The sequence below is a fragment of the Chionomys nivalis genome, chromosome 6, assembly GCF_950005125.1.
Source record: "Chionomys nivalis chromosome 6, mChiNiv1.1, whole genome shotgun sequence".
NCBI lineage: Eukaryota > Metazoa > Chordata > Mammalia > Rodentia > Cricetidae > Chionomys > Chionomys nivalis.
In genome coordinates, this window is record NC_080091.1 from 20,169,484 (window position 1) to 20,190,158 (window position 20,675).

At 36.4% G+C, this 20,675-nt stretch overlaps 1 protein-coding gene across 3 annotated transcripts in view; it reads right to left on the bottom strand.

Annotated features, from left to right (window-relative positions):
* The window catches only part of Usp34 (ubiquitin specific peptidase 34), a 193,680-nt gene that overhangs the window by 98,866 nt on the left and 74,139 nt on the right, over positions 1-20,675 (bottom strand). For all 3 annotated transcript variants that reach the window (XM_057771237.1, XM_057771236.1, XM_057771235.1), the window contains 7 exons: positions 18,144-18,358; positions 13,678-13,793; positions 13,462-13,589; positions 11,578-11,667; positions 9,884-9,979; positions 4,914-4,996; positions 1,347-1,501 (listed from right to left, as the gene is read on the bottom strand). In XM_057771237.1, coding sequence (XP_057627220.1) covers positions 1,347-1,501; positions 4,914-4,996; positions 9,884-9,979; positions 11,578-11,667; positions 13,462-13,589; positions 13,678-13,793; positions 18,144-18,358 — 883 coding nt within the window. The remainder of the gene's footprint in view (positions 1-1,346; positions 1,502-4,913; positions 4,997-9,883; positions 9,980-11,577; positions 11,668-13,461; positions 13,590-13,677; positions 13,794-18,143; positions 18,359-20,675) is intronic.

Consider the following 20,675-nt stretch of genomic DNA (forward strand, 5'->3'; position numbering starts at 1 on the left):
ACTCATTTATTATACTGTAACCCAGAGACATTGTGAATTAGCAACGAACTTTTCTAATCATAAATAAATAAATAAGTTGGGCAGTGGTGGTACATGCCTTTAATCCTAATACTTGGAAGGCGAAGGCAGGCAGAGATCTATGAGTTCAAGCCCAAACTAATCTATAAGAGCTAGTTCTAGGATAGGCACCAGAGCTACAGAGAAATCCTGTCTCACAAAAACAAAATTAAATAAATAAATGATTAAGTAAATAATTAAATGAATGGATAGACAGATGATAGATAGATAGATAGATAGATAGATAGATAGATAGATAGATAGATAGATAGATAGATAGATAGATAGGACAGACAGACAGACAGACAGACAGACAGACAGACAGACAGACAGACAAGATAAACTATCCAGCCAGCCGGGTGGTAGTGTGCACGCCTTTAATCCCAGCACTCGGGGAGGCAGAGGCACGCCAAGTTCAAAGCCAGCATGATCTACAAAGCAAGCTCTAGGACAGTTAGAACTATAACATAGAGAAACCCTGTCTTGAAAAAAAAAACAAAATAAACAAATAAATAAATAAATAATAAAAGGATAGATAGACAGACAGACAGATAAGATACGTAAATAAAAAAGGCATGAGGGGAAAAAAAAACCTTAGTTTTCGGTCTCAACTTGCTATGTTGAACGCCTGAACCTCTTCCCACCACCTCTCAAACATTGAGATTATAGGTATGTAATACCACAATCTACACACATCTTTTTCTTAACAAATATTGATTCAAATGTTATAGTTTATATAATAGTAGCTGCCTGCAACATCTGATTATAGTGAACAGAAACACGTATGTTACTATCACCACTATACTTCTTACAAGGCTGTCTCAAGAAGATCACAAATGTGGATATTAGCTTATAGTTGGCCAAAGACAGATTGAAATTATGGAAATTTAACTCAAGAATCCTCTGGACTTAGGAACTATACTTGTTGTTGTGGGCACACATTTAAAACTAAGAATCATTTTTAAAATTAAAGACCTGAAGACCAACATTTATGGTTAGTGCCATCCTTAACATTATTCTAATTGCTCTAAATTATTAAATAAATAATAGATTATATTTATAAATATAAACTAAATTTACATTTAGTTAAAAATAAAAGGTAACACGACAGGAAAATCTGAATTGGAAAAGTTATATAAGGGTCATCAAAACCTGATGCATTTGTTTACTCTGAAAGATATATGTAAGACAGGAAAAATAAGACAGGGACTACCGCAAGAGTCATACTTCAGGAGATTTAAATGCATATACAAAAATAACCAAAAAGAACTTCAAAGATGTAAAATTACCTTCTCCAGGAAAAGATGTTTGTAGGTTTCCATTCCCATTGCATGTTGATCTTTACTTCGAACTTGATTTAAAAACCAATGAAGTGCATCATCATAGCACTCAGAATCTTCTACTAAACAATGCCATAAAATGTCGACTTGCTCTAAACTTAACCCTAAACAAAAATGATAAATTTTATGCTTTATTGATTTTAGAGGGAAAGGTGTCATATACACTACTGCTACATAGCTCACTCTGACCTACTCTTGTATTCTACCTGCCTGCATCCGCCAAGTGATAAAATATTGGTGATTTACCACATCTGACTTGTGTTTTATAAATTAGTCAAAAAAACAACTGTGCATCTCCTTTTGAACATATGTGTATATAGTGTTTGTTTTTCATGAAATACATATGTTGTTAATTACTAGTACTAATTCCTTAAGATTTTTTGTATAAAAATTTGAATCTAGATTATATAAACCATTGTGGCCCTAATTGATTATACTAAAAGCAGCTAGAACCAAATACGTATGTAAAGGAGCTAACTGACAGCATATTGTTTCTGAAGACAGGGTTTCTCTGTGCAGCCCTGGCTATCCTGAACTCGTTCAGTAGCCCAGGCTGGCCTCAAACTCAAGAGACCCGCCTACCTCTGCCACCCAAGTGCTGGAATTAAAGGTGAGTGCTGCCACCAACTGGACAGTTGGCAGAATTTCACAAAATAGTATTTTTAAAAAACTTCACTAAGTTTTGCTGTCAAAGTAGATATATCAGAGCTAGTGATGTGACACAGCAGTTTGAGAGCATGTACTTCTAGAGGACCCATAACACACATTAAGTGGCTTACAACCACCTATACCTCCAGAGGACATCTCTGGCCAACGTGGGAACTCACACTTGGATAACATACCCAAAGACATATGCAACATACACATAATTACAAATGAAATAGAAACAAAATATTACATACGCATAATCTAACATGACTAAAAAAACCACAAAAACTGTTGTATGGCTGGGGATATAGTTCATTAGTGAATGATGAGGCCCCTGAATACAATCTTTAGAAACACACACACACACACACACACACACACACACACAAAAAAAAAAAGAAGGGTTTAGACCTACAATAATAGGTCTAAAGGATAGTGTCATGGTCTTTAAATGTAAATACATCACTGTATTACAGTGACAAAAGGCTTTGAGCTTAAAATTCTTCCATCTTGTGAACAGGATTACCTGTCCTACTTGGAGACAATCACAGAAATTTTGAGGATTCAATTCTAAAGCTGAGGATTACAAGAGTACAAAGCATATACAAAGGCTGTCCATGGGAGACAGAGGATAACAAACATTATTTTTATAAACTATGGAAGAAATCCCTATGAAGAACAAAGCAAAAGTGCAGGAAATGATGAAATACAAAGGATTCCCTTCACCAGATTCAGATGACATATACAGAGTATTCTGACCCAAAAATCAAAAGATTCCCAAATATAACAAAGAAAAACAGATTTAAAAAAAAAAAAAAACAACTCTGTAGAATGAAACAGAAAACATTACAGAAGTCTAAATATAAATTTAAAAGAGATGAGGGAGCCGGGCGATGGTGGCGCACGCCTTTAATCCCAGCACTCGGGAGGCAGAGGCAGGCAGATCTCTGTGAGTTCGAGACCAGCCTGGTCTACAAGAGCTAGTTCCAGGACAGGCTCCAAAGCCACAGAGAAACCCTGTCTCGAAAAACAAAACAAAACAAAACAAAACAAAACAAAAAAAAGAGAGATAAGGCAAAGGATTTTTAACTTCCTGAGTTCATTCCAAAGCCTACTGTGGTTTCCTACACTCGGGGGGGGGGGGGGGTGTCATGAAATTATAGAAATAACCAAAAAGCCCATTACTGAGAAATCAAATGGCATTCCACAAGAGAAAACATTCACCTAAGTATCAATATCCTATGAAAGGATTTATGACTTCAGTAACTATAATCGTAGCCCTCAGACCGTGAGTCTGAAGAATTTTAAGTTCAAAGCCAAATAATGCTTTCCAAGCAGTTTAGGACAACCAGAGCCATAAGTCAGACCCTGTCTCAAAAGTAATATGTGGTGTTGTAGATTATTTTCTAAAAAAAGCACTGTGTTGCTTAGAGCCAACCTGGGGGCTGACAAGAAGGATCAGTGGTAAGAGTGCTTTTTGCTCTTAGAGTAACAGAAATCAGTTCAAAACTGCCGCTAATTTCAACTTCAGGAGATCTAATATCCTATTCTAATCTTGGTGGGCACCAGCACACATCTCTCTCTCTGTCCCTCTGTCACACACACACACACACACACACACACACACACACACACACAGAGCCGAGTGTCGGTGGTACAGGCCTTCAATCCTAGCACTACAAAGGCAAGAGGATCTCTGAGTTTGAGCACACATCTCTTTCTCTCTGACACTGACACACACATACATACACACACACATAGTAATGTGTTGGTACTACACGCCCCTAATCCTAGCACTACAGAGGCAAGAGGATCTCTGAATTTGAGGCCAGTATGGTCTAGCTGGACTACAGAGAATGTTCCAGAACAGTCAGGGCTACACACAGAGAAACCTTGTCTCAAAAACCAAAATAAATTAAAAAAAAAAAAAAAGAATAAAAATTAAGATAAATCTTAAAAGATAAACTGTAACATAAATTATAAGTAATGTTTTAAAAAGAATAAGATAATAGTTAAAAGATTCCACAATAAAAAGTATTGTGGCATGCTGCGCACGCCTTTAATCCCAGCACTCGGGAGGCAGAGGCAGGCAAATCTCTGTGAGTTCAAGTCCAGCCTGGTCTACAAGAGCTAGTTCCAGGACAGGCTCCAAAACCACAGAGAAACCCTGTCTCGGGGAGAAAAAAAAAAAGTATTGTGGCTAATTATAGTGAATTATGTAATTAGACTGGCTAAAATTCACTGAACCATGGAAATACATTCAATAGGTATTAGCATTGGTTATTTTTATAAATTTTTCAAAATTGTTTTTTTTTAATGTATTAATGTACTCAGCATAATTAAACATAACTATACTATGTTTGTAATATTATTATCTTCTGAGTGGAGTGGTTTGGGGGTTTTGTTGGTGGTTTTATCTAGACAGTAAATTTTTTGTAGAGAAGCTATACTGCATAAAATAAACACAAAACTCAGCAGTTATCAGACATTGTTTATACTGGTATTTGCTTTTCCTATCTCCATATGATGTTATGTTTTGTTTCTTATTGCTTTTAGTCAAGTGGGGTACAATAACGTAATAAAACAGAACATAAACATGCTATTAAAAAGATGTTGTGTTTTACTATTAAAATTATAATGAAAAGCCATGGGGATGTTTTACTTGAAATGTCTATCAAAAATATTTTCATGAAATTTCTAATACCAATATCTAGATAGGTTCAGGTACTGTCACCTGACAAGTCAGGTATCTAGAGCCGACATGGCTCTAGAGAGAGTCCTTCAAAATGTCCTATGGTCTCCTCATGTACCCTTAATAAGCACATGTGTACAAACACACAAATAAGTTAAAAGAAATTAAAATCTTACTGAAATGATCAGGTGATCCCAGAGTTGAAAACACACAAGTTAGGAATTGAAGTCGAACTTGAACTTCGGCACTATGGCTGTACCTACAAAGAACCATTCAAATAATTAACCAAAGAACCCATTTCTTCTTTTTTCATGATTTTTTTGATAATGAAGAATGGCCTTGAACTCAAGGCAACCATCCTGCTTCACCAAGCACTAGGACAACAAGATCCTACATCGTTTAGTAAGATGTTTAATGTTCTTAATCATAACGTAGGAAAAAAAATCATACAATTTACAGTGCCCCACTGCCTTAATTATACAACTATATGTATTTACAAGTTCATGAAAATTTTTGGCTATAATGAAACTTACTTTCAAGTTTGTTTTTTTAAAACCTTCAAAATTTTTTAATATTTATTTTATGTACATAAATGTTTTGCCTGTGTCCACAGAAGTTAGAAGGCATCAGATCCCCTCAATCTAGACACACAGTAGCCAGTACTCTTAAACACTGAGCCATCTTACCAGCCTTCAAATTAGTTTTTTAAGTATGTAAATAAAAAAAAAAAACTCAAAGATAAAAACCGAAAGTATGAAAAATCATCAGTAAGCAAAAGATATGCTATTTCAAAATTATATTATATCCACATAAAATAAAAGTTAAGAAATGAAAGACTATATGTTAATCTGTAATGCACATATTATCACTATCCATGTAGATGTTATTTAACTTAACACGGTGGAAATCTAGTTCATAAAAAATATCCTATACAAAGTTGGCACTACGATTATTACTTCAAGCTTAAATAATTACCTGAACAAAATTTAATAGTAACATAAAAGTTGTTATGAGCCTGATAATTAGTTAATTCACATAATTTTCTAGGAACTGGGTTTATACACATCTGTAAAGCACCATATCCTACGAAAAGGGAAGGATTTGACAATAACCCCAACGTGATCGTCTGAATACCAGAAAGCAGAGTTCTGTATGTATGTTACAGATAAAAAAGAAGTCACTGAAAGGCCACTGACAGGATAGGGAGTGAGAGTTACGATTGGATTTACATTTGAAGAGCACTCCAGCAACACACTGAACTATGATTGGAATGATCAGTTTCTGTAATACGAAACTAAACCATGAGATCTTATCTCTGTTACAGAATAAAAGACACATTGAGTTTCAAACTGTTCAAATTGCTTTGCCAACATATAGCAGCAGCCAGCCTAATCTCTAATCTATATGATAGTTAACAGATAATTCTGACAACTTTGTAATAGAAATGTTTATAATTTTCTACTAAGTGCAAAATTTCAAAAGTGTCAAAAAGTGACATGTTACTATAAGAGATCAAAGGTTAAAAGTTTTATTCTAGCCAGGAAGTGGTGGTACACACATTCAATCCCAGCACTCAGGAGGCAGAGGCAGGAGGATCTCTATGAGTTCAAGACAAGCCTGGTCTACAAAGCAAGTTCCGATACAGCTAGGGCTGTTACACAGAACTCTGTTCTCAAAGTTCCTAATGCTACAACCCTTTAATATAGATCCTCATGTTGTGGTGACCCCCAACCATAAAAATTATTTTCATTGTCACTTCACTATAATTTTGCTACTGTTACAAATCACAATTGTCTATGTTTCCCAATGGTCTTAAAAGACCTCTGTGAAAGCGTGCTTCAAACCCCAGGAGTTGCCGGGCAGTGGTGGCACACGCCTTTAATCCCAGCACTCGGGAAGCAGAGGCAGGCGGATCTCTGTGAGTTCGAGACCAGCCTGGTCTACAAGAGCTAGTTCCAGGACAGGCTCCAAAGCCACAGAGAAACCCTGTCTCGAAAAACCAAAAACAAACAAACAAACAAACAAACCCCAGGAGTTGCCACGGCTCAGTTTGAAAACTGCTGTTCTAAAGATGAAGATCATTAGTACCTTTTCTGTTTTTCAGTGGCTATCTAATGTATTAATGCTTTGTGTGAGAATGAAAATAGCTTGATTAGGAGAAAAGGCAAGCAGTAAGCAACTTGCAACCTGATGTGTTATCAAGATAAATTTAAAATTTAAAAAAAATTAAAAGGCTTTTAGTACTTTCTAGCCTTTAAATAGAAAGGCATTTTGTAGTAGAAGCATTATGAGCACAGAGGAACAGAATTTATAGGCTTTGCTTTACAGCTTTGCTTAAGCTTCTTTCTTATACACCCTAGAACCATCCACCCAGGGATGGCATCATGTTCAGTGGGCTGGGCCCTCCCACATCACTCACTATGTCGGTGTCCATGTGGATCCAACATAGATTCCCTAACCCGGCTGAAACGGAGTCGCGAGGAATAAAACTGACACAGCTTACAAGGTCATCCTGGAAAAGACCAGAATCACTCTTTATTCTTGGAACATCTTATAAACCCCTCAATTGAGTGGGGGAAAACACATTAGGCTGTTTCCTAGGCAACCAGGTGTCTGGGCTTAGGTCACGTCCGCATCTAGCAGTTAGGTAGGCCATGAATTAGCATCTCTATAAGACATCCTCCAAATTACAAGGGAAGGGAAGCACCAAACCTCTAAACCATTAAGTCATCAACTTTGGTCAACATATTTTTTTTAGGTACTCTACATTTTAACAAAAGAAACTAGGAGCAACACATCCTGGCTTTTGTTAAGGAAGAGACAGCGAGGCTGCAGAGCTATGTGACTAGCTCAGACCGGGCTAATGGCTTCTGTGCCAAATCAAAATATGGGCCCACACCCCGTATCTCCAGCAACATGTCCAATGGTCAATCAGATGAAAACAACTTCTCAAGCCAGGTTCCTTCTTATCAAACGACTTCAGTTTGAATCATCATCATGCAAGCATGATGTCAACTTGATTCAACTGATTCAACTTTAATCCCCAACAACTAGGTAAAAAGTCAAACAATCTGAGTTCAAGCCCACCCTGGTCTACAGAGTGAGTTCCAGGATAGCCATGGATACCCAGAGAACCGCCGTCTTGAAAAACCAACCCAAACAAACAAACAAACATAAAAAGACAAAAATAAGCCAGACAATCTATGTCCATGAAATTATAATCCAGAGCAGAAGAGGTGAAGACTAAAGAATGCCTGGGGCTCACTGCTGAGCTATCCTAACCCGCTTAAAAAGCATCAGGTACTAGCAAAACTCCATCTTAAAAATATAGTAGACAGTTCCTAAGGAACAATCCTTGAGGCTGACCTGTCTCCCACAGGCGCATGTGCACCCCCCACCTGTTAAAGTGCACATTCACACTTAAAAAAAAAAAAACTTTTTATTTTTATTTAACAAGTAACAGGAACCGCTTCCATTGTACTTTTACCACCAAAACAGCTAAGTCTTTTATCCAAAGAGCCCTGGGTCTCAGGATATATTCTAACATGCTCTTGTAGGAAATGAATTCTCTTTCCTTTCCAACAGAATGTTTTTCTTAGGCCAAACTTCAGCATTTCTGTATTATAATCGCCAGAAAGAGGTGAAAAATGCCCCAAATTCATGAGATCAGTGTGTTTCAGAAAATGAATATAATTACACAGTCTGGAAAAACAAAGAAAGTACACCAAGGCAGTATCTACTCTGACTATGAATGAATATTCTTATGGTATAATTTGGCGAGATTTCACCACTGAGTATTCTAAGGTTAAGGTCAAATCAGGTTCAATATGTGAGATCCAGGCCAACAAAATCCTGCTTAAAAAGTAAATAAAAATAATTATAAGTGCTAGGAACACATTAAATTAGGATTAAACATAAATCCTAGCTCCATTCTTTACCGTATGTGTGACGTTGTGTCAGTTAAATCGATTGTTTCCTATCTTTAGTGTTATCATTTGTAAAATAAGACTGTTTTCCTCAAATGGGTTGCTGTGTATCTTTAAAAGGTTAGCACTTTAATTCTTTTATTGATAATTGTGTACAAGTTTAAGGAAAGGAGGGTGATGAATGCACACCATGCACGTAGCTGTAAGAGGACAAAGGACAATCCGTGGCATATTCATCAATCACTCTCCACCCTATTTTGTTTAGACAAGGTCTCTAGGGATGGTCATCTAGAGATGGCTCCCTGGCTAAGAGATCTGACTGCTCTTCCAGACGACCAGGATTCAATTCCCAGCATGCGTATGGTAGAGCTCACAGCTATTCGTCTGTACCTCCAGTTTCAGGGAGTCCTGATGGAGGAGTTAATTTCATTGGTTAAATAAAGAAACTGCCTTAGTCCTTTAATAGGACAGAAAATTAGGTAGGCGGAGTAGACAGAACAGAATGCTGGGAGAAAGAAGCCGAGTCAGGAGTCGCCATGATTCTCCCACTCCAGACAGACGCAGGTTAAGATCTTTCCTGGTAAGCCAGCTCGTGGTACTACACAGAATATTAGAAATGGGTTAGATCAATATGTAAGAGCTAGCCAATAAGAGGCTGGAACTAATGGGCCAGGCAGTGTTCAAAAGAATACAGTTTCCATGTAATTATTTCGGGGCATAAGCTAGCCATGTGGGCGGCTGGGTGCCGGAGACGCAGCCCTGCCGCTCTTATTACAACAGAGTCCTATGTCCACTGCTGGCCTCTGCAGAGAGCTTGCATGAAAATGATGAAGACAAACAACATGGTTGTACATGAAGGAAAAACACGGGAACACATAAAGGAAAATAAATAAAGAACTTAAAAATATATTTACGTTTTAAAATAAAAGTACTACTACATTAGGAAAATACCAACACTTTCTGGAGAATGTTTACTTTTAACTAACTACAAGGACTTTAAAAAATTTCAGTAGCTTAAGTTAACCGAGTTCCAAGTTAAACAACCTACCTTTACTAAGAATTATGGGACTGATATCATGAAAATTTAACATAATGTCTTTGATTTTCTCTTACAATTTTACATAAAAAGAGTTATACTGTTTACATATTAAAGAAAGGAAAGCAGAAAATTATCTGTTAGAGGACTAGAAATCATTTCACCTACTCAAAGAGGTACTTACAATGCATGCTTCTGTCTTCCCTCTCTGAGACCTTGAATGTAATACACCAGATTGTCAAAGAAAAGCTTCATCATATTCAGTTCTTTTTCTGCCCACCTGGCCCAATTAAAAGAAAATAATAATTTTAAAAGGGAAAGAGAACAAAAGATATACCTGAAAAGAATAAAGTGTAAGACATCTTCAAATGTGTAAGTTTTTGTCTTGATTTGGCTTGGCTGATTTTCAAGACAGGGTGGAGCTCTGTGGAGCTCTGGCTGTCCTGGGACTTGTTCTGTAGATCAAGCCAGCCACAAACTGTTGGGATTAAAGATGTAAGTCAGCATGCCCAGCTGACAACAAAACACCTTTAGTCCCAGCACAAGGGAGGCAGGGTACATCTCTATGAAAGCCATGCTGGTCTACTTTGCAAGTTCCAAGCCAGCCAAAGCTGTATTAATAAGACTCTTGTTCTCAAACAAACAAACAAACCCTCATAATTTTTCCTCCTGGGCTGGAGAGATGGCTTGGTAGTAAAGACACTGGTTGCTCTCCCAGAGAACCCCCAGGTTCAAGTTCCAGCACCCACTTAGCAGTTCACCACTATTACATCAATCCCTGAGGGTAAAATACCTTCTAGCTTTCACAGGCACTGGACCCATGTGATACACATAACATCAAGATAAAACACCCAAACACATAAAATTTAATTAAATAAAATAAACTTAAAGTAAGAATTTAAAAAGTTTTAATTCATTACTTTATTTTTCATGTTTTTTTTGGATTTTTTTTGTTGGTTTGTTTTTGCTTAAGTTTCATCTGTGCACCATTTGCAGGCAGTGCCAAAAGGAAGCCAGAAAAGGCTGTCAGCTCCACTGAGACTGGTGGTTTTAAGTTGCCATGCGGATGCTGAGAATCAAATCCTAGAAATGGCACCTGTGCTCTTAACTGTTGATTCATCTTTCCAACACCATAATTAGGGTTTTAAACAACAACAACAACAACAAAAAACTAACACCCGTGGAGGAAAAAAATTACTCATTTGGTTTCCCTTTGTTTTGGAGACCATCTGATGAAGTCACTATGAGCAAGAACTGGCTACAGAGCAAGCGCCAAGTGAAGTAGGCAACAAAGTCAGATTGTCTTAAATCAAAAACAATACATAAACCAAATGAAAAAGCCTAAGAGATTAGAGTGTGAGATATACATGATACACCAATGCTGAGTACCTGGTATCTACTAAGCATAGGAGCGCAGAGCTTTTTCCTATCGGTATACTACCCTTCAAGGAATTATTTTAACATTCATTAATCTTAACTCTCCATAGATATAAGGGAATAATAAAGTAGTGTTAAGATTATCACTATAAGGCAGTTTTGTACCATATTCTAGTGAAAGGAAAACCTAAGACACCGTGAATATTTATTTTACTGCAGATCATATTCAGTATTCTACAGTGGTCATATATAATATAAACCTTCTCCCTGATATCAGAGCATCAGATGCTATAGTATCATTTTCAAACTACAAAGAAAACAAGTATACCTATAAATAAATAATGTTCATATGGGGAAAAGACAGAAAAGAATAGCAAAATATTTAAATTATAAAACCTAATTTCTCTCCTTAGGCACAGAAAAAGCTACTACAAAATCTGATAATATAATTTGCAAAAAAATAAAATCTTAAAAAGTATTTTGTATCTTTTATTCACTTACATTGTAATCCAATGTGTATCATAACTGCTACCAAACTGTTGAAAAGTACCAAACAGTTTTGGAAGAAGGCGAAGTGAAATCACTACTGATCTGAAACAGTAAAAATACATATTCATAGAATAAAGCAAGTAACTCCTAAATATCACAGAAATCCAGTCCTTAAGAATCTTAAACATAAAAGTTCCTAATGTACTTTACACAGAAGTACATTCTTACAAAAATAATTTTATTCATAATGCCTATTTATATTTGTAGGCAAAAATTCAAGTTTCAAAATTTTCTTTTCTTTTTTTTTTTTTTTGTTTTTTTTTTTGTTTTTCGAGACAGGGTTTCTCTGTGGTTTTGGAGCCTGTCCTGGAACTAGCTCTTGTAGACCAGGCTGGTCTCGAACTCACAGAGATCCCCCTGCCTCTGCCTCCTAAGTGCTGGGATTAAAGGTGTGCACCACCATCGCTAAAATTTTCAAACCAAGACTTAAACTAAGACTTAGGGAGCAGTGGTGTAATGCACGTCTTTAATCCCCGCACTCAGAAGGCTGGAGTTTGATGCCCATCCTCCCGGGCTACAAAATGAGCTTCAGGACAGGCTCCAAAGCTACAGAGAAACCGTTTTGATGAAAACAAAAAAACAAACAAAAACGTGTGTGTGTTTGTCTCACATGTCACAAGACACAGGTGGAGGAGGCCAGAGGATAACTTCTCTAAAGTTTGTGCTCCTCTTTCCTGTTGTTGGTCAAATGGAACAGACTCTGGGTTTAGTCTGGGCAGCAGCACCTTTACCTACCTGAACTTTCTTTTCAAAATAAACCTTGTATGGAGAGCTGATGTTCAAAAGACTGCAGAAAGGAAGTTGCTCTACTACTCACAAATCACTACCCCAGAAACAGGCCGTCTGTGACTGCACTGGTTTAGTGCCGGACGTCACAGAAACATGCAGTCATGTCAGAGAGGAGCCCTCTTTCTGGTCTCATTCTTTACTTGTGCAGAAACAAGGTCTCACTATTTAGTTCAGACTGGCCTCAAATTTACAATTCCTGTCTTAGCCTCTCAAGATCTGGGATTATAGGTGTGTCTGACAATAAGTAACATTTTCTACATTGTAAAAATCTGTTTTACTGAAGTATGAATGACAAAAAAAAAACTTTATATATTTTTATGTACTCAACTCTATGAGTTCCTAACTTCATTCTTTTATACATGCTAGAAGTTGAGACAAAAAAAACCCTTATCTCCTTAGAATGATTGTTTTTAGATACGTTAATTTCACTTCTTCAGCTTCTTTATATACAATATGAGAACGTTCAAGAACTTTAGATGCAGTTTGAACAAAATAACCACAACTGTGTTGCCAGTATCAAAGCGAAGTTGTGTATGGAAATATCATAATGAATACAATTATTTAGAAAATAAATGCACTCTAATCATTAAAAAAAAAATACAACATAGGGGGCTAGAGAGATGGTTCAGAGGTTAAGAGCATTGCCTGCTCTTCCAAATGTCCCGAGTTCAATTCCCAGCAACCACATGGTGGCTCACAACCATCTGTAATGGGGTCTGGTGCCCTCATCTGGCCTGCGGGCATACACACAGACAGAATATTATATACATAATAAATAAATTAATTAATAAAAAATACAACATAGTATTATTAATCCTTTGCTTATGGTAGAGAGTAGCTGATCTGGGTGTTGAATAAAAAAAGAACTACCACTGAGAGACAGTGTTGACTTTTAAGAAAAATATCCCTAAGCAGAACATGGAAATCACAACAGCTGAGAGGTGACTGTATCTATATAGTAAACACTATGAAAACAACACACCCATTCTATACAAGGGCACAGAAAGAACTGTTACTCAACAAGAAAAAATTTTATTTCTTCTTTACCTGTTGTTCCCTAAATTTTCAAGGCAGCCTTCAATGAATCTCATTCGAATCTGTCTATCCGTAAACCAACAAACCAACGAACAGAGAAGTTTCTCTGCCTCATTTATTAATCCTTCAGAAAGATTAACCTACAAAAAAAATATATATAGTTATTACTTATCCTGACTGCATTTTGCTGTAATTTTTAAGTCCTTCTGGATTTATTATACAACTTACTGCATCATCATCTTGCACTATGTCCCATAATAAAGTGTTTCCTTTCTTGCAGACATTATCCAAATTAATGTCTGTCACAGCATTACTATTGAATTGATGTTTATGAACTGCAGGTCCTAAAAGAACAAAAGATAAAACATTATAGAAGATGACAGTGGAGTGTAATCAGAAATAACAGAATTTGTAAATGAGCAAATCCAAATAAAAGTTTAAGAATAAACTTTGAGATTACAAAATATTAGCAATTACTTCACTAATGAATAAATATCAATAGGTCTGTTTATAATTAAGACTAAAGTAAAATAAGTTTTCATTCTATTGTCTCTAACAATTGTAATAATTATATCATAAGAGAACTGTATGAATTCCTGTAACTCTTATGAAGCATATAGATAACTTATCTGAAATAAGACTTTAATCATGAGCCAGGCGGTGGTAGAATATGCCTTTAATTCCAGCAATCTGGAGGCAGAGGCAGGCATATTTCTATGGGTTTGAGGCTAGCATGGTCAACAGAGCAAGTTCCAAGACAAGCTCCAAAGCTACAGAGAAACTCTGTCACAAAAAAAAAAAAATCCTTACTTTTTTGTTATCTATGTATTTATTTTTGCAGCCTGACTACTGTTTCCCCTTCTCCCAGTCCTCCAACCTCTTCTCCACTCTACATTCCCATATCCACTCCTCTTCCATTTCTATTCAGAGATGGGTGTCAATCAAATATGGCATATCAAGTTGAAGGCTTGATAAAGCAAACCAATAAGAGGGTAAGGGTTCTAAAAGTTGGAACAAGAGTCAGAGACAGCTCCAGCTCCCACTTTTAGGAGTTCCAAAAAATTCCATATCTATCACTGTGAATCAAACTCAAGTTCAAGTGGATCAAAAAATTCAACATAAGGGGCTGGAGAGATGGCTCAGAGGTTAAGAACACTGGCTGCTCTTCCAGAGGTCCTGAGTTCAATTCCCAGCAACCACATGGTGGCTCACAGCCATCTGTACTGAGATCTATCGCCTCCTCTGGTGTGCGTGCATACATCGAGGCAGAATGTTGTGTACATAATAAATAAATAAAATCTTTAAAAAAAAAATTCAACATAAAACCAGATACACTGAATCTGACAGAAGAGAAAATGGGGAATTGCCTTTAATGCATTGGCATGGAAGACCACTTCCTGAACAGAACACGAAGGCACTAAAACAGGACTTCATGAAACTGTAAAGTTCTCAAAAGGTTCTGTCAAAAGTACAAAAAGGAGCCTAGAGAACGAGAAAATAACTTCATCACACATGGGTGACAGAGGGTTAATTTCCAAAATATATGTAGAACTCAAAAATCAAATATCAATAACACAAGACGATTAAAAAACGGGGGGCAGATCTAAATAGAATTCTCAACAGAAGAATCTCAAATGGCTGAGAAACAATTAAAAGAAATGCTCAACATTCTTAGCCATCAGGGAAATTCAAATAAAAATGACTCTTACACCTGTCAGAATGGCTAAGACCAAAACCACAAGTGACAGCTCCAGCAGGCAAGGACATGGAGCAAAAGGAATTCAATTCTGGTGGAGTGCAAACTTGTACAGTCACTTTGGAAATCAATATGGCAGTTTCTCAGAAAATTGGGAATCAATCTACTTCAAGACCAGCTCTACCACTCTTGGGCAGATACCCAAAAGACACTCATCATAGCACAAGAACACTTGGCTTTTTGTTTGTTTTCTTTTTCTTTCTTTAAAAAAAGAGGAAAAGGTTGAGCATAGTGGCATACTGTACACCTTTAACTCTAGCACTCAGAAGCATAAGCAGGTGGGGTCTCTGTGAATTCCAGGTCAGCAATGTTACCTGGTGAGACCCTGCTAACCCCATCCCCCAAAAAGATCCTGGACAAAAAGGGAAAGAGAGTGAAGAGCACTGGCTGCCCTTCCAGAGGATTCAGGTTTGATTACCAGCACCCTCATGGTGGTTTACAACTGTTTTGTAACTCCAATCCCTGAGGGTCTTGTCTAGCACCCCCTTCTGGCCTGCATTGGCACTGCATGCACACTGTGCACAGACATACTTGCAGGAAAAACATACATAAAAATATATAAAAAAAAATACATAAAAATAAATAAAAATCTGTTTTTAAAAAATGTACTGGGATGGGCAATGGTAGCTCAAGCCTTTAATCCCAGCACTCGGCAGAGACTGTGAGTTCAAGGCCAGCCTGGTCTACAGAGTGGGTTCCAGCATAGGCTCCAAAGCTAGAGAAACCCTGTCTCAAAAAAATAAAACAAATGTATTGGATGATTTACTTCAAATAGACAATTTAATCAAAAGATTCTAATAAAACAAATCAGATTTCCTAAACAATTCTCCAAAGCAGCCATTATTTTATACTCTTCATAAGCTTTCAATTGTTGCAAATTTTTTTAAAGATATATTTATTTTTATTTTATGTGTATCAGTGTTTTGTCTGTGTGTATGCATGCGATAGAGTACCATATCCCCTGAAACTAGAGTATCAGACATTTGTAAACACCCCCTGGGTACTGGGAATTGAATCTAGGTCCTCTGGAAGGCAGTCAGTGCTCTTAACCGCTGAGCCATCTCTCCAGTCCCATAACTGTACATTCTTTAATATCACTCTTTAAATTTACCCATTCTGACGCATGTATAGTACTAACACACGTAAAATATACTATAATCATTTCTTCTTTTATAAAGAAACTGTTCATAAATTTTGTCCAAGTTTTCTGTTGTTGTTTTGGAAAAAGTATTTCAGTATACTGCCCAAGCTAACCTCAGATTATTCTGCTACGGAAATCCTTCTGTATAAACCTTCTGATAACGTGACAATATAAGCATACATGACAGCTGGCTTCCATACGCAAATTTAACTGCTTATCTCAATGGAGTTGAAGGGATTCATTAGAATATTAATAATTCTAATGAATTATAATAATATTAATAATGTTTGGAGCATTATTATACAACAATTTGGTTTAATTTCTACCTGCATAAAGTAAAAGTGTAAAAACTGGAAATTAAAAGGAAAATACACGACAAAAGAATGGTAAACAACTTGGGCTGGAGAGATGGCTCAGAGGTTAAGGGCATTGCCTGTTCTTCCAGAGGTTCTGAGTTCAATTCCCAGCAACCACATGGTGGCTCACAACCATCTGTAATGAGGTTTGGTGCCCTCTTCTGGCCTGCGGGCATACACACAGACAGAATATTGTATACATAATAAATATATTTTTAAAAATTGGAAAAAAAAGAATGGTAACAACTTGATTAACATGGCATCAAATTAATTCTGGTGGCCTCAAACTACCTTGAAAGAACACACTCACAATAATACTGTTTCTCTAGTCTGACAGTGATCTTTTACCAAAAACCCAATCTACCAGGTTTTTTTCTATTGTAACACTCTATCATTCAAAACCTAACCAGGTATGTGCTGATGGTTTATAATCAAGAAAAGGGTTAAATGTCTTTAAATTGACAATTCTAAACATTATTTCCCCTTTTTTTTTTCTTTCTCTTTCTTCCTTATTATCCTACTTAATCATCATCATCACCTATTGTTATGTTCATGTCTGGAAATAGAGGCTTGCTTTCTATATAGTACAGGCTGGCCTCAAGTTTAATATTCCCTACTTGAATACTGGGACTACAGGCATGGCTCTATTCTTTAACTTCAGTCTCGATTCCTTCAAAACTGGTCTGGTTCTATTACCTTCTTATATTCAACTGAAAGTGATATAACTAACCATTTCTCAAACATTTTCATTATCAAATAAAGAAAAACTGCCCTCCCTAACTCCAAGGAATCTGTACCTCTGTCTCTAATCACTCTAGACACTTCACATAAATGGAATTATATGCTGTATGATGATCTTTTTTCCTTTTTTTTTTTTTTTTTTTTTTTTTGGTTTTTCGAGACAGGGTTTCTCTGTGGTTTTTTGGAGCCTGTCCTGGAACTAGCTCTTGTAGACCAGGCTGGTCTCGAACTCACAGAGATCCGCCTGCCTCTGCCTCCCGAGTGCTGGGATTAAAGGCGTGCGCCACCACCGCCCGGCTGTATGATGATCTTTTGCATTCTTTTTTTCTGTGGGTCATAAATTTCTAAAATTCAAATCTATCATAATCACATTTTCCAAAATGTCTTAAAGATCATCAATATGCATTGTCTTTGCTAGGTGACCATCATTTTATGAAAATATACTCAATAGCACAATACTTGCTGATAATGCAAAAAGCCCTTGCTTCCAAGACCCCAGTACCTCAAACAAACAAAAAGGCCTCATTTACTCTCATGATGGAGTGTTCATAATAATTGTCTTGACAAAAAAAAAAAGCTATTGCTTAAGTTATTTTGGCACAACCATTTAAACATAACATCAGCAGTTTATTCTTTTTAACCATGCAATTAAATTAGTCCTGGTTTGAACAAGGTAATACTGACTTATTTAAAATCTTACCTTGACTAAGATGTTCGTGGTAAATAGATGCTAAATTGGGAAGATGTTGTTGAAGATGAGATGTTAGTTCTGCATGTGAATTGATCTGAACTAGTTCCTCTTCACATCCAGATTCTTCACCATCAAAATCAGCCATATTTTTTTCTGACTTTGCACTGACCTGCGAGCTACTGCAACTGACATCATCTGCACTTAGCATATCATCAACCATATGTCTACAACACACAGAAAACCATAAACTTAGTAATTACCAACTTTTACTTATCTATTTATTTGTTGCTAGTGATTAAACCCAGGGTCCATTGCAGGCTACGCAAGCATTCTACCACTGAGCTGTATCCTAGCCCTTCAAACTATAAACTTAATTGGAAACCTTTTTTGTTTGTTTGATTGTTTATTTTTTTCAAAACCAGGGTCTCACTATGTAGCTCTGGCTGTCCTGGACCTCACTGTGTAGATCAAGTTGATCTCAAACTCACAGAGATCCACCTGCCTCAGCCTGAGTACTGGGATTAAAGGTACTATGGGATTAAAAATACTATGCTTTGCTATAAGCTTTTCTTTTTAAAAATCTCTTCGGTAACATTTAGCACAAATTATTCCATAATCAGAAACTAAACGATGTGGTGTTTAGTTGAAATTGGATTGAAACACTTTAACAATCTATAATATTGAGACATTTATGAATACTATAAAGACTCTTAATATAAGGAAGTTAATTTTATAACATAAGAATTATATTCAATAATATATGAATATTAATATACCTCACTACAACTTCAAAAAGAAACATTTTAGGTAATTTTTTTTAAAGATTTATTTATTATGTATACAACATTCTGCCTCCATGTATGCCTGCATGCCAGAAGAGGGCGCCATATCTCATTACAGATGGTTGTGATACACCATGTGGTTGCTGGGAGTGCTCTTAACCACTGAGCCATCTCTCCAGCCCCCCATTTTAGGTAGTATTAGTAACAAATGTTATGTTCTATTACATAAACTCAATTTCACAAAATGTGAAACCGTAAGTTTTCTTTACATTTGTTCATGTAAGTACATTATCAAATGATATCGTAGAGAATACAAAATATTCCAATTTAAGATAGCAATCTAGAAAGTTGTTGTTAACTAAACAAGAACCATAGTATGGATCAACAGTATACGACAAACTTAACATGAACAATGCCCTGCGTTTAATCCTCAGCACCACCAAAAAACTTGAAGTCTCCAAATATATTTCCTTCAACTCAAAAACGAACTGCTTAAGTTCATTTCTAAATATTACCACACTGGGTATATTTCAAGATATCAAAGACAAAATGATGATGAAATAAAAAGATCAGGACTGATACAAAGACTCTCTCACTCTCTCTATATAATACTATATATACAGAATATGGAAAAGCCATAAGGAAAATTTCAATTATCAAAACTTTTGGGGTAGACATTTAAGGTCAACTAATTTTGAGTGTTTAATTTATTATGAGAGTGGATCAGTACTATAAAAGACATCCAATCTCTGAAACTAAATGTACTTCTCTGCACCTTCGTTTTATCCACATGCTACCACTTTGTCATTATCATGAGTGCTGCTAGGGACCATCTATAATATAAGGTATTAGCCAAATGTTCTAATTAGAGGTGATTTGGATAAATTGGTGATATTTAACAATGTCTAACTACATATTTTATTTTTGTTATTGTTACAAATGAAGGGATACTGGCATCTACAGATAGGGGCTGAGGATGTTGCAACCATGAACAATATCAAGGAAGTATTCAGACAGTTAAGAATTCAAAACCAGCCGGGCGATGGTGGCGCACGCCTTTAATCCCAGCACTCGGGAGGCAGAGGCAGGCGGATCTCTGTGAGTTCGAGACCAGCCTGGTCTACAGAGCTAGTTCCAGGACAGGCTCCAAAGCCACAGTGAAACCCTGTCTCGAAAAACAAAAAAAAAAAAACAAAAAAAAACAAACAAACAAACAAACAAAAAAAAAAAAAAAAGAATTCAAAACCAGAGAATCCCATGGTTCAAAACATCAATAAGAAACACTGCCTTGAGCTGGAAAGATGCTCAGCAGTTAAGAGCAATGCCTGTTTTTCAAAGGACACAGGTTCATGGTAGTCCACAACTGTCTGTAACTCCAGTTCCAGGGGATGTGACATGCAGGCAAAACACCAATGCACATAAAATAAAAATAAATCAATATAAAGATAAAACAAACAAGCCCTTAAAACTTGAATGCCCTTATGATAAGAATAAAAAGGAAGTAACATTAAAATGAATACATTTATAGCTAGTTCATGAACTAAACTAAATTTTGGAAAATTTGCAAAACAGCAAGTCTTTCGTTGAAAATTCATCCCGATAAACCGAACATTTGTTTCACCACAAACTCAAATTTTAACTAGTTATACTGACAATAAATGACAGGTTAAAAATTAGTTACACATTTGTAGTAATCAAGGTAGCCCTGATAGTTTACTTTTGTTTTGATTGATAGAAATTCTCACAATAAACCCCTGAT